Source organism: Phalacrocorax carbo, chromosome 5 (genome assembly GCF_963921805.1).
Source record: "Phalacrocorax carbo chromosome 5, bPhaCar2.1, whole genome shotgun sequence".
NCBI classification, from domain to species: Eukaryota; Metazoa; Chordata; class Aves; order Suliformes; family Phalacrocoracidae; genus Phalacrocorax; species Phalacrocorax carbo.
In genome coordinates this window covers 50,782,532-50,797,981 of record NC_087517.1, presented here as the reverse complement: position 1 = coordinate 50,797,981, position 15,450 = coordinate 50,782,532, and the positions used below count along the sequence as shown (strand labels likewise).

At 38.9% G+C, this 15,450-nt stretch overlaps 1 protein-coding gene across 1 annotated transcript in view; it reads left to right on the top strand.

The window, feature by feature from the left end:
- LOC104051187 (low-density lipoprotein receptor-related protein 5) overlaps positions 1–15,450 on the top strand; it is a 167,138-nt gene that overhangs the window by 37,195 nt on the left and 114,493 nt on the right. The window contains exons 3-4 of the mRNA XM_064452384.1: positions 11,219–11,416; positions 15,082–15,278. Coding sequence (XP_064308454.1) covers positions 11,219–11,416; positions 15,082–15,278 — 395 coding nt within the window. The remainder of the gene's footprint in view (positions 1–11,218; positions 11,417–15,081; positions 15,279–15,450) is intronic.

Sequence of the window (15,450 nt, the reverse complement as noted above, 5' to 3'; positions counted from 1 at the left end):
AACAAATCTAATTTACTTCTGTTGACAAAATAACACGTCCTTGTGCAGATTGGTGACACCACCTATTTTAGTAAGGCTGTTCTGCAGAGATGGATGGAGGACTCCATTTCATTTTGTGGTGTTCACAGCGGGATGTTATGCCCAGTGTGGCGTTTGCCTAATAAATAAGCTTTATTCCATTTTGAGTGTGATCCTTCAAGACATAGGTTAGTTCGAGAGAATAGAGGAGCACGTATTGAATATACAGTGATCATCTCTCAGGAATATTATAGGTATAATGACCAAGCCTTAGGGCATGGGAAATGGACTAGTTGACTTCTAGACCGAGATTTCTTTCAAAGCCTATTTTTCCATGATTTCTGGCTGACATTCAAAATTATGATTTTTTTGGATGTTTTGGCAGGCTTGCTAAATTATAAGTTGGATGTTTTTGGCATAATGACATTTTAAAAGAGAGCTTCATCATTTCCACACTCAACCTAACTTCCTTCTTTAAAGGCAATGCTTTATCTGAAGGTTATACTTCGAAAGAGAGATGTCCTTGTCATCTCCCTCAACAATCCATCAGAGCATTTCTAAAATGTCCTTCTTCTAAGGCAAGCTGTGAGAGACTATTGCAGATCATCTGTGGGTCTTGATACTTCCCAGAGCTAGTGAAAATCATTAATTGTACAGGATTTTCTGATGCTCTGAGACAGTATCGTAATTAACAGGCAGCTCCTTAATACGTAACATGGCATTCTTTCCTGTATACCTTAAAGCTTTGTTGCTGGATCCATTATATATTCTAGGAATCAAAGGAGGCAGAGTATGTGATAAACCAATTATTCTGCTTCCATGAAATTAAGGATAAACTAAGCAGAGAGAGGAGAGTATAAAACATTTTTCTGCAAATTCACTGACATTTTGTTCTGAACATTCAGATCCCAGACCTCGTGTAGATTATGTGAGCTGAGTTGGATGGAAGTAATGGAAGACATTAGGCTAAAAGGCATGGCACTGTTTTGGAGAACATTAGCATTTATATACATTTTTGCTAGATGGACCACTAATGGGGGATTCAGTAGTGGTGTTTTATTAAGTTTGAGTTTGCAGCTTTTGCACAAGTATTTGCGTTTTCAGGACAGCAACTGCTAACAAAAAAAAAGTTAGTATATGTAAGTATTTCACTCAAGCCCAACTAAAGAGATAGCTCAACTGTGCAACACAGCGAAAAGGACTTAAATACCACAAACATTGTGTGAAGAAGCAGGAATGCATTTCAGAAGCAAGTCCTTATTGTGTGTCAATGCAAGGAAGCGTCAGTTTCCTGGAAAGAAATTTTCAAAAGAACGCGTGAATGCATAGCTTAAAAAAAAAAAAAAAGAAAAAAGAAAAAAAAGAGTTAATTCTCAGTCCTGTGGGGAAGGTCTTAGATCTGAACAGCCTAGAATATGCGTTGATGAGGGTCATTAAACCTAGGACCTCTAAATCTAAATCTGAAGGCTTGCTACCTTCAACCTGTTACACAGGGCTCGAATTCAGAGAAGCTGTAGCATATCCATAATTCTCATATCTGATTTTCACTGCTAAGTGCTAATGAAGTAGTTAGTTCACATGATTAAAGCCTACAATGTATTAGAAACATATACTTTTGTTAATATAGATCTTGAATTTGTTCCTAGTTGTGATGGCTGCTGCGGTATCTTCTGGAGCAAGCTTACTGTTCAAGTTTAGGCTGTATTTTCTATGGTTTGACATATTCAGCAGACAGTACTGCTTGAGAATTTTCTGTTGCCTCTGTTTGCTGAGGCACAAAGCTGAATCAGGTGTCTTTGAAGTGGTTATTTTAAAGAAAAATAAAAATTGATTGCCTCCAAAAAACCCATACTGTCTTGCGATGGTTTTGTTGTGTGTGCGTAACAGCAGTCTTCACTTGGTATAGTCCCTGGGGTTGTTGAGTTGGCCATACCTGAGTTGGCATGCTGACTCTGGTGGGGTTTGCAGAAATTATGTTCGTGGAGGAGGAGAACAGGGACCTTTGAATTGGTTTGACAGGCTGAAGGAAAGCTGCAAACATCTTTTTACATTTTCTTCCTCATTTTAGTTCTTCTAATGTCTTGTGTGGGTCTGTTGGACAGTGGCAGTGCCAGCAGACAAGCACAGAAGCAGACTTCATTTATGGAGCAGTGTTCCCTTTTCAGAATAGCAGAGGTTTTGGGGGAAGGAAATAAGATGAAAATTAGAAAACACCAATTAAAAAAAAATCACTGCGTACAAAGGATAAAGCTATTAATCATCAGTTTTGGTATTCTGCGGAGTGGGCATTAGTTCAGAGGTTAAAACAAGTCTACTCGGGTTCTGAACAGTGTTAAGGAAGTGTGTGCCATAGCCCAGTCTATCTAACCATTGCTTCAGGTTGCTTATGGCAAACTGGCAAAAATCTGCAAGCAATGACTGTCACTGGTAAATTAGCCGAAATATACAAGCAATGACTGTCGTTGACCTAAGGTATATTTGGCACTGAAGGAAGGAAAGGATTGGATGACAAGTGGGATATTAAAAAATGGATTTAGGAGGGTCAGCTATCAAGATTAGAAAGCTCTCAGTTCAGAGTCTAAAATTAAAAGCCTCAGACATGCCTGGTTGTTAATCTAGTGTTTCCCCAGTGTCACAGCAAAACCATGAACCAGACCTATAGCTGTTCTTACATAATTCACAACTGTGTTTATAGCAGCACTTAAATAAAACTGCAGTGGTGTTTACTGCTGATTCACCAGGACCTTGATCCCACACAACAGTATGTCATGTACTTAAGGTTAAGCACATTGGTTTTCTGTGTTGAAATAACTGGGATGCATATGCCTGATCTCCATGAGCTGCAGGAGGCTGAGGCTTTGAGTATTTGGATTTAAATGACTTGTGAATGGTGAAATATTTTTAACAGTGTGTCACCTGACCTTATCTCCTTGGGAATAGTTGAGAGGAAGGGGAATACTGAATAAAAACTTGTGACTGTTGCAAATACTGGAGAAGAAAATCATCAAACATGGTATAGATGAAGATTATGCAGTTTAGCAACTCTTACTTTCACTCGTGGCTACTCAGTTAAAATGCAGAAGATGCCCTGGTTTTGAGTGAAACATGATTATTGCTGCCTTGAAAACTAGAGATTAGTTTAAATCCTGTGTGTCTCTATTTAGTAATTAATTTCAAGTATAAAATTATTTTGAATCTTTTGGTTAATTTTTTGAAACACTGCAATGAGAATGACTGTATGAGTAACACAGTTGTTTTCTTAGAATGTAAGGGAAGTACTCAACCATAAAATTAGTTACAAGTCATATCCAGTATCTTGGTATGCCTGTAATTTCTGGGAGTTGGACAACTTTTGATATGTTGAGTGACCAAATAGCTGCAAATAGTCTCATGCATGAGAAACTTGAAGTTCTTGTGGGAAGTGTTAGTTACGCTAATTTTCAGATGGACGTCCTTGATGGTGACAGCCTTTCCATAAATGTTTAATTGGTCTCTTTGGATATTTCTCCCTTTTTTTCTGCTCATAGATATGACTACAGGGCATTAATTGTTCAAAGACCCCGTTTGCTTCATTTGAGAGCAGAGTTGTTTGTTTCAGAGATGGCAGAAAAAAGTATTTTACTTCCCCCTGCCTCCCGGCTGGAAATGAGTGGGAAAGAGGTGGAAATGTGTAGACTTCCTTAATAACCCATTGAACTCACTCCTCTGTTAGCACTCTTTTTTTTTTTTTTTTTTTTTTTTTTTTTCCCCTTCTTTTTCTACAAGTTCTGTGATTCCTCATATCCTGAGTCCTGGAGCCTGAGGTTTCTTTGCCTTGTACACAATTAGTCTTCTTACGTAGTTTGAGAGTCATCTTATTCTTATCTTTTTGATTTCTACACCATTTTGTAAGGGAACAGAAGGAGCAACAGGATGGCTTTCGTTGTCTCAGTACCAGCGTGTGTTGCATTCGTTTGTCAGGTGGAGTCAGGAATGTAGCTTTGGTCGTGTACCTTTGCCTCTGGGACCAAAGAGATGGTGGAAGCTGGGATTTTCTTTGGTTAGAGGACTTGATGGATCTAGTTCATAGCTGCACAGAGGCAGCGTGGAAATCATGGCACATACGATGTGTTTGGCTGGTCTGGCTTCATTCTGCTGGTCTGTCATGAATGGGTGGCTTTGTGTTAACTCAAAACACATTTCTAATTTTTCCATGTAAAATGGCTGTTTTTTCAGTGTACTGTTTGCCCAAACATTAAGTTAAAGTGCATCAGCACACTGAAATATATAAAATGCATAAATATATAAATATATAAATGTTTAAGGGCAGTTGTGGCATCTGTGGGTAAAAGAACAACCAACACCTTACTTGTACAATTGAATTACTGTTGTTCAATCTTCACTGGACCCCTGTCCTCCACTAAGTCAGTGCAATGTGTAGGCGTAATTTCTTGGACTGTCCTGACATGCTTTAATCAAATGTTCCTTATGGAGAGAGGAAGAAATCTAGGCTTAGCTTTAGGTAGAGGTAAGTCAGAGGTTAAGTCATGACTGGGTCTACCTGTAAACAGCAGAGGGTGGGAGCTATCTCACAAGCTGATGGAGAGTGTGTTCAACAGTTCATTCTACACCTTTTGATAGGACGATTTGGATATTTTTCCTTTTCCTGAAATAAATAATATTTTTTGAAAAAAGAAGAGTACCTGGGGTCAGTGAACTGAATATGAGCCAGCGATATGCCCTTGCTGCAAAGAAAGCCAACAGCATCCTGGGCTTCATTAGGAGTGTTGCCAGCAGATCAAGGGAGGTTAGCCTTCCCCTCTACTCACTGCTGGTGAGGCCACCCCTGGAGTACTGCATCCCGTCCTGGGTTCCTCAGCACTAGAGGGATGTGGACATGCCACTGTGGGCCACAAAGATGATTAAGAGATTGGAGCATCCACCATAGAAGGCGGGGCTGATGGAGTTGGGATTGTTTACCCTGGAAAAGAGAAGGCTCAGGGGATCTTATCAATCTGTATAAATGTGTGATGTGAAGGAGTAAAGACACTGGAGCCAGCCTCTTCTCAGTGATATCCAGTGGAAGGACTAGAGGCAATAGGCACAAACTGAAACAGAGGAAGTTGAATTTAAAGGAAAGAAAATACTTCTCTACTGGGAAGGTAATGAATCACTGGAACAGGTTGCCTAGAGAGGTTGTTGAGTCTCCAACCTTACAGACACTCAGAATCTGGCTGGACAAGGTCCTAGGTAACCTGCTGTGGTTGACTCTGCTTTGAGTGGTGGGGTTGCATAATGCTGAGTTGCTTGTGAAGTGCTTTCAATGTGAAATCATTTCGTATATATATAATATTTCTTCATCTCTCCTCAGTAATGTATGAGAAGAAAAATTTATATTGTGTTGTCTCTTGTACTTTATCTAGTGACCATGAGAAGCAGTTATGAGGGCTCATTTTATCTTCTTAAAGTTGTTTTTCTGTTTTCTGTAGAGTCTTTGCATACATATGTGCTGGGCATTCTTTTAGAGGAGAAAGTGTATAACACACAAAGCACGTGCAACTCCTGTTTGTTTCTTTTCCCCCCCCCGAAAATCCTACCAGTGCAGTTTCTTTTTTTTCAATGTATCAGAGGTAATTGCAGTAGTACTGCATTCCAGGTTGAAAATTCTCTTTCTACCCCCCTGAGTGGTGTTGCAAGTATCTCCTTACTGCTGCCCTCCTTCTCTAGCTTAATGTGTATGGAAATCTTCTTGAGTCCCTCTCTCTGAGGATTCTTCAGTTTCATGGTGTCATGTAACCTGAGTTTTTAACAGGCTGTTGAAGCTGTATTGAATGTGTGCTTGTTTACCTTTGAGAAATCACTAGGGTGTCATACTCCTTTCCGTGTGGGTTAGCAGGGAAAGATGTGCTCTTTCCTTACAAACACTTCATTGTGATAATATTTGAGCATCCATCAGTTGGCAGGCAATTATGTTTTTCCTCTTTGTTCTTAGTTGCCGAATAGAATACTGTATACATATATCTGTATGTGGAATGTATATATTTTAAAAGAACAAACCTGTCAGAATAAAAGACGTAGGAAAACTGTAGTGGAGAAGGGTTGTTCCTGGGGATTTTGTTTGCTTTGCTTTAAATACTTGGCTTTGAATACCGCATGATTAGTTGTGATGATTACCTGCTGTGGCATATTTTGGGGTTTGATGTAATGGGTTTTTTTGTCAAAAACATCCAGGTCTTAAAGTTCAGAAAAAAAGAAGAAGAGGTAATTTGAGTAAGTAATTTGCAGCTTAATGCTATGCAAGATAGCTATTCTTTTACCTTCTGTAAACAATTAGTGCTATTTAATTTCGCAGTTGAGTCTTTGTAACTTTAAAGGTGGGATGCGGGAAGTAAGTTTGAAATGTGCAGGAATCTAAACTTCATAGCAATTTCCGGTAAACTCCTCTTTTGTGCCCTGGGCTTGTATAAGTTTGAGAACATTGTTGAAATTGGAGAAGTTTGTGCTGATTTACATCATCTGTAGAACTGGCTCCTTTTGTGTAAGCAGGTTATGTAAGGTTTGGCAACCATACTGCATTTTGGGAGGTGGAAAAAGCATTTGGGCAGCACTGGCCGCTTTTTATTATGTCTGTGATACCTTCCAGCTCAGATGGCTGGTCGGATGCTCTCTGAGGGCATGGCTGTGATTTCTAATCTTTGTGAAAATGATGACAAGAGAGTTGAAGCGCCAGGAAATAAGAAATGGCCTGCAGCTTTAAAACTGAGGGCAAATATGGTCTTCATCCTGTTTTTTTGCTCCTGCACCTGGAATTCTAAAATAAGTTAAGCAGACAGACCAAAAAAAAAAAAAAAAAAAAAAAAAAGACTGCTGGGGTGCAGTCTACTAACTTTAAAATGAGTTTATTTTTGCAAGGTGGCTTTCAGTCCTATTCTTCTGATAGTACTGAAGTATTGATTCAATGTGGTAATTAAGTATGTGCCAAAACCCAGTGACTTGCTGACTGCAGTTGTTTAATGCCTTCTGACTACAAAGCTTGGTAGTGAAGCTTGCAGCTACTGTGCTTACTAATAGAGCAGTAACTGAATTTCATTAACTCTGTTGAGTCTGGTACTTCTGGCTACTGGATGATGGACTGGATGGAATGTTAGTGGTTGTGTGTTCAGAAAGAATTATACATTTACATCTTCTCCCTGATGAAGCTTTGGCTTTCGCTCTGCTTTTTCCCTGGTGGTTTCTTTGGTGTAGCAAAACGCAATTCAACTGAGGGACAGAATTGGTGCAACTGTTGTGAAATTGTTGTTAGATGTTAATCTCTTCTCCCCCCTGCTCACCCTTCCTTTTTGCCTTGAAAGTCTGGAGTTAAAGGTTAAAACCCAGTAAGGGAGAAGACACTTAAGCATCTCTAAAGAACTGAGTAAAGTAACCCAAGAGTTTGTTCCAGGGCTGCTTTTTGTTTAGTGCTTATCTAGTGCTGGTTGGTTGCTTTTTTAAAAGTATTGATTTGTGATAGCTGCTTAGCAGAGAATTTTGCTCACAATGGCTTATTTTTATTATTACCTATTTAGGAATTGATATTTTCATTTTCTTTTATAGCCTCAGTGCTGTTACACCTTTATTGACCTGTTGCAAACCACGTGGGATACAAAACTCCTGGGATGCCAAATCTCAGTCCTAAAAACTTAATTGATCTCATGTGGACTAAGATACCAAATACTGGTTTTGATATTTTAAGTCCTTACAGTTTTTATGGTATGCCCTGGCCCAGGGGTATTTAAAACTGTGTAATTTACATCTAAAAATACCACCACCACCAACAAAAAAACACAACAACAACAAAAAACCAAAAAAACTACCCAAATATGTGTGTTAGGCTCTTCATTATTATTCAGTGTATACCCTTTCAACAGGCCTACAAAATAGGGAGCATATAATAGCACAGGTAGTACTGGACTCAGATTCTTTGCATATTCTAGTGAATTTTCCTGAAAACTTGTCTGGGCTAAATATCCAATTTTGTTATAGTGAAATGAAAATGGTAGGGATTGTTAGTGTACTGGACACTAGCAAAAAAAGGTTATATTTGGAAAACACAAAAATCAGTCCCGAACAGTCAGCTGTTGCAGTAATATTGGTGATGTCTAGACTGTTTCAAAGTGTTTGGTTTTTGTTGAGGTCAATAAGAAATGTGGACAATTGAGCATGTTCAAAAAGAAAAAAGCTTTTTTACAATCAGGATGAGGTGGCGACAGGGTAATAATAATCTTTTATGTGTTGCATTAAAAAAGTCCAGCTGGGAGAAAAGTGCTTTGAAAGAGTGCTGCCTGTATTCAGATTGTGCTACATGCTGTGTAAATGCATCTTCATCCTCCTGGCCTTCCTTTGTGGTACAGTTACTTTGCTAATACTGTGTAGTTTTAGACCTTTGAATGACACAGGCATTGGTGAGGATTGAGCTTGGTACCTGTTAATGAGCTAAAACGTAGGGATGTTGTAATTTTCCTGTGGCAAATTAATATGTGAAGTTGAAAGTACTGCTTTTGTCTGGTAGTCTCTGTGTGGCCAAGGATAAACACACATCACCTATGAAATTAAGCAACAGTTTTTTTGAGGGGGAGAGGCCCTTGAGCTGGAGCTCCTTTAATATAGAAAAGCCATGAAGGCCCTTTGGCTTACAGACTTTTTTTTTTTCCCTTTTCTTCATCTGAATGCATTGAGCTTCAGGTCAGGCTGCAATTTTAATGGGAGACTTGGGGAGAGGAATTTTGCTCAAGGGTAATCTTTGGATATTTTTTCATTCTTTTTATTTTAACCTGCTTTTAAGCTTTAATTTGACTTAGCTAGGTTTGTCTCCTTTGTTTTTGCTTTTAAATAACTGTCATGGGATTTCTGATTTTGGTCTAAGCTCCTTTTTAGTCTGCATTTATACATTTCAATATATGAATAAGTATGGGACTGTCATAGCCATATGATATAGCCCAAAGTCACCTTTAATAGCCAGGCTTTTCTTAATTCAACAGTCTACCCTTTTTCCACCTTCATTCCTGTAGAGGTGGCTCACGGTGTCCTTTGACTACTTCAAGCTAGTGCAGGTGAGCTGGATCAGAAGACTGATTTGACCTGACCAAAAATGATGATTTGGCCGGATCAGTTTCACAGTCTGATTCACCAGCTGGTTGCATAGACAGTTTCTTTTATGTCTGCTTTTCTCTGCTTCCGTTGTTTGTCAATAGCTGCTTCCCCACATAGTTTGAGCTGCCACAAATTACAGCCTGACTTGTTAAGGAAAACCAAAATGAGTGGCAATTTACATTCATAGGTTGTCCTGTGAACTGGGGCAGCTCAGCTATTGCTGCTACTTCTTCAGGAGCAGTCAGTCTATCCTGGCTGCTTGAGCTGAGATGTTTTGGGGAAGGCATCTGGGGACACGAGTCTGCTGCAGCCACTCTGAGGTGAGATATCTCAGAAGCCTTAGGACTCATCTGCGTGGAAGCTTTACCATTTCAATTTGAAAACTCCTTGTTTTACCCTCCCACTCTCAAGTGTTTGTGTATTGTGATACAAGTAAGTAATTTCTATCTGTCTGTCTATCTATACTTTTATCTATGTTCCTCTCTTCAGTGGGATAAACATGCTAATGATATGCTGCTATTATCAGAATGGTCTAATAGGTGCTGTGACTGCTCTGGAACTGGAGGGACAGCTGAACTGGGGTGCAGTATATACATGGAGATGAGAGCATTTTAAGCCTGAGTGAGTTGTGAGGGACATATGCCATGGATAACTGTACAGCTGCCTTTTCCTCCTTGGCTGGAATGACGGCCCCAGCTGCATGTGGACAGCTACAGAACTACTGCAGTTTACAGGAGCATCTTCTGTTGCGAAGGGGAGAACAACCTGCTGAGGAACATGATGGAAATTACAAATGTAGTCCCCATGTTGTTCCCAAAGTGGATGGCATTCTCCTTAATAAAAGAAATCATGAAACTATGTGTTCACAGTGCACGTTCATTTACTTCCTTTGTGGTTCCTAGTGTGGTTGCATAGCCAGTGCTGTCTTCTTCAGGGGATCTGAGGGTCTGGGGTAATCTAGGTTATGAAAAGTCTGGCTAAGCATGGGCTCTGCAAGACTTAATAGATGCCTCTTTACCGTGCTTTTCTGGAGCTCCAGTGGTAGCAAGACTTAGCATAGGTGTAGCTTAGTGCACTTACCCAGCTGGTGCCCACCTGGCACTGCTGTTGATCTAATTCAGCATGACGAACTTCGAGTGCTGGAGAATCCAGTGCACAGACCCTTAATTTTGTTTGAGGGCTCACTCAGGACAAAGGCTTCCTGACACAGACCACACCAGAAATGGCTGTATTGACATTGAAAAAGCAGTATAATTTCTCTGACTGTGCTGAGGTAGCTGTGCAAGGGATAGGCTGCATTGTGTTTGCAACCCTGGCATGCCAAATTTGCAACCTGGATATATTACGTATCTACCAGCTGGAAGCTGACTGTCCTCTTCTGATCAGACTGTTTCTTTTCTAACTGACAGTCTCAACTTTTCATGCAGATATTGTGCGATATACCACATTTTGATCCAGTCCTTTCCAATTCATAAGTGCTGTTAATGTCTCTATTCAGGCGACTTAAATTGCCCATAGGTGGAGTGACAGGGAAACTGGGATATGGATGGGAGGGGAAAAACAACAACCCACCCCAAAATTCAAACTATTGTCATTCTAAGTTTGCACGGATTCATGTTTTATTTATTGACAGAAACAAGCTTCAGGGCACTTGATTTTATTCTATTCTGCAAACAGACTTGCAAAAGGAAGTTCAGCTGTGGTCGTTGCCTGCTTAGGTATGTAATGAGTTGCTTCAGAATGTGATTTAGGACATTAAATTATAATAACTGGCCACTCAGAATGGTACTCAGTTGTAAATGCTTACGACAATCAGGTGCTGCCCAACATTGAAAGAGAACGGTAGTACATTATGCAGAAGCAGTGCTTGTGAGAGATGCTCTCATGAAGGACTTATTTGCACTTTCTGGAACTGTGGTTTGATTTACGTTAATAAGTATGTTACAGTTTTGGGGGTATACATTTGTCTATATACACCACTCTGTGTATTTACACTTCGGGGCTTTGCGAAGAGCTGATATCCCTTCTGTTCCTAAGGCTAACCAGCATGTCTTGTGATTTAATTTGAATGCTTCTCTGCTTTCTTTTTCAGATACATGTATTGGACTGACTGGGGTGAAACACCCAGAATAGAACGGGCAGGAATGGACAGCAGCACACGAAAAATAATTGTCGATTCAGATATTTATTGGCCAAATGGACTCACGATAGATCTTGATGAGCAGAAACTTTACTGGGCTGATGCAAAACTGAGTTTCATTCATAGGGCAAATCTGGATGGTTCCTTTAGGTAAGTTTCCTTTAATCACTAATACGGTGTAAGTTATTTCTCACCTCCTGCATTCATTTTGAACTGGGGCGCTTTTTTTTTTCAGTGATCTAGAATAGTTCCAATACCTTATTGTTTTTTAAATGCAATTGCTAATAGCCTTGCAAAAAGTAAAATAGCCTCACATCCTATAAAACTGGTTTTAAAGTAAGGCTATTTTTATCAGTATTTCACTATAGACTGTTTATAACTGTCTTGTACAGCAGGATTTTTCATTTTTAGGCTCATATTTGTCTTGAAAATAGTTGGAGATGCAATCCAATATTTAACTGATGACTGGGATTTTACAGTATCATTACTGTATTTTTTTTTTCAACAGGAAATATATATTGAGACACACTGGTCTCAACTTCAGACTGCGAGTAAGCAGGAAGCAGATTTTCCTAAAGCTTGATAGAAAGTACAGTATGAATGTTTTGGTTGGTGGCTCCTGTCCAAGTGTGCTGTTTAGTTTTGGCTTTTGTAGAGACAAAGAGGTGACGCTTCAGACAGGGCAGGTGACATTTGAGATTGCATCTTCAATTCTATGCAGTGTTCAGTGGGCAGATGATGTTGGTCCTGAAGGGTGAGTGTCATCTGCCAGTGAAATATCCTGCCAAGGAGGCAAGTCATTATATTCTGGTCTAGTCTTCAGACAGTTTAGAGTGACATTTTTATTTTCATGATTTCATAACATTTTAAATGTGTTATGAAATCAGTTTGGTAAAAAGTCGGAGGAGTTTTATTTTACGCGTATCTGTGTAATAGAATAATATACCTCCCCCCAAAAACCCACTGCATTTTCCATGGTGTTTTTCAATTTTTTTACTGAGGTGCATTCTGTGCCTGATTTTCACAGTCGTAAAAGAGGAATAACAAAATTGACATCCTTTATAAAACACTCTTAAGTTCCTTTGAGAGCACTATGTAAGAGCTAGAAAATTGTGGCTTTGTAGTAAGTGACAAGTGCTGACTGACAGTCAGAAGTATAGGCAAGGGAAAAGGCCTTTATGGAAGGGAGTGGTAGCTCAAAGGCTGGGTGCAGGTTCATAGTCAGAGAGAAATTGCTCTCTCAAAATTCAAAATCTAAGAGAGATTTTCATATAATATAACAAATATATTGCTCTGATTTGGGGTTGAGTGGCAGAGGGTAAGGTTTCCAGGATGATTCTGCAGTTATCATGCACATACAATTTGTATAGACTTTACTTGCATGTATGTGTAAAAACTTACAGTTGTAATTGGTAAGTAAAATTTATTTTGCTCATTTTAAGGTAGAGAAAGGTCACCTGAATGGGAGCAAGCCTTTGAATAGACTAATTCCAGCAATCTGCCCAAGTTACTTTGTGATAGGTTAGTGCATGTCCACCACCTCCCAAGCGGTTTTCTATTGAACCATAAATGAAACAGTATTTTGGGAAAGATTAATGTATTTTGCATTAAAAAGAAATTAGCTCATTGGTGTACACTTCTTACATATTTCACTCAACTGCTGGAGGGTGTAAATTCACTCTTGATGTCAGGATATTCCTATGCAGGATGCATTCTGGAAATTCCTTGCGTCTAACTTTTAGGCATTGTCCAATATAATAGCTTGATGTCATTTAGTTGTGTGTATTTTATATTGTTACCATATGATAAAACTACCTTCTTAAAATGTTATGGATATTAATAAAATGCCATGAATGTTGATCTCAATTTTAACTCTTCTAAAATGACATTTTTATTTATTCTTTTTTCCCTTCCAATGATCAGTGTTGAAACAGACGTCTGAAGTTGGGACTCTTAGGGTTCTGGTGTCAAGGTAGATTTCAATAACCATTCAAACTAGATAATAACTTTGGAGGTCGCTTTTGTTCCTTAAACACAAAGCAAAATAAGTTTCACCCAGACTTGTCAATGAAGAAATCTTATGGTGTTTCAAACGCTTCTAGTCCTCCCATCCCATCCCAGAATCACTGCAGAATTTAAATAAAAAGGAAATCTGCATTCTGCATGGTGGGTTAATGTTACTGGAGCAATCTGCCTGTTACATCTTAGCAAGCTTCAGGTTGCAAGCACATTGGCTGGAACTGTTTCAAGGGGTGTAATTACAGGAGAAGGAGAGACTTGATATCTAAGAATGATGGAAAAAGGGGCAATATATAGAGGAAAACAGCTGCTATGATACTAGAATACAGCCACTGCTGTTACTAGTAAAGAAGCAACAGAAAAGCTGAGACTGGAAAGAGAAAGTGAAATCAATATTTCTATGTATTCTGTCATGTTTTATAGTGAGAGAAGTAGTCATAATTTGAAGGACATAAATTTTGGAGCAGTTTCAGTTTTATCTCTAGAACAGAAAGAATAGTTATAATAATTTTGTTTTTCCCACATTACCTGCTTGGTACATGAATATGCAAATACTTGTTTGCATGTGCCAGTCTGTTTTAAACTTGTCCATGTATGAATACATATGAAGAATTTTGGGGTTGCTTTTTATATTCACCCCAGTCTGGAAAATGCAAATGGTACCTATGCTCCTCCCAATGAAACAGAATCCTTTCCCTGCTGAACGTTAGCTGTTTTTTGTTTTTTCTTTATCTCTTCAATGGAAATGATTTGAATGCAGATCTGAATATAGGCATAAGAAAAATATGTTCCTCACTTTCCTTCAGGATGATGCTGAGACTTCAGCTTTCCTAAAGTTCTATGATGAAAATTTTGAATACTGGTTTGCTGTGTCAGAACACTGGTTTGGAAGGTGTGTGTATGCCTTTGTGTTTGCACATATATAAAATGCATGAAGTTTGTGAAAACTGAGTTCATGTTTCTTTGAGCAATTTTCAAGTATGTTTTTACTGACTAAGTAAATGCCTCTAAAACTACTGAATATAAATTACACAAATATATTGCAATATGTATAAATTCAGGAATCTTGTGAGTTTAGAAAACATGTTGGAAATGTCATGTGTTTTGTGGCTTTCAGTTCAGCTGATAACCAATGTGCAAATACATGTGTCCCCAGAAGACGTGTAATTGAAAAAACATCTGAAATGTTTCTGATTTGTATTGATTACAAATATTTAGTCTTAGAAAAAATATAACTGACCCTTGCTCTACATTTAAAAAGATAATCTGAAAAATATTTGTTTCTGCTGCTGACCAAGTTAAGAGGGGTAATTTTATTGAAGAGACTCTTGGGTCATTTCTTCCTCTTCCTGCTACAAGAAAGGACTGAATGCAACTAAAGTCCTGGGCAAAGATGTCCTATATTGCAGAGGGGGACAAATAAAGAAACGATTTAATTGGAGAAGCTCTCTTCAGACCCATGTTTCCTCCAAAAGGCAGTTGGGTGTGGGTATTGGCACAGCGCTGTTCAGGAAGTTCAGTGTGGCATTTCAGAGGTCAGTGTGGAGCTGAGTCGGACACTATGTCACTATGAAACCCAGTATATTTGTGTCCTTATTGCTATGAAAGGGCAAAGTCTTGCTTTACATTTTTCAGCCTGATTATCATTTTTATCATCAGTTGAATCTCCTGGTCCAGTGAATTTATTAAAATAAGATGATTCCTATATGAGTTTTTACAAAGCCAGATTTTTTTTTTTTTCTGTGTGGTAACAAGTGGAAGCAATGTGGTTAATCCTTGCTCTTTCTTTCATCTAGACAAAAAGTTGTTGAAGGTAGTCTTACACATCCGTTTGCACTGACATTGTCTGGGGACACTTTGTACTGGACGGACTGGCAAACGCGCTCTATTCATGCCTGTAACAAAAGGACGGGAGAGAAAAGGAGAGAAATATTGTCTGCCTTATATTCACCGATGGACATCCAGGTCTTAAGTCCAGACCGGCAGCCTTACTGTATGTTTTACTTTTCCTTGAAACTGTTTGCATGACTGTTACTTATCTATCAGGAAAAAGTTAATCATAGAAATAGTGTGCAGTTTTAAGGTTTTGAACGCTTGTCAGGGGATTGGTTGCTAAAGGTATAGGTACCCAAATCCTGTACTTCTCTCTGAAAATTCTAGCCTGA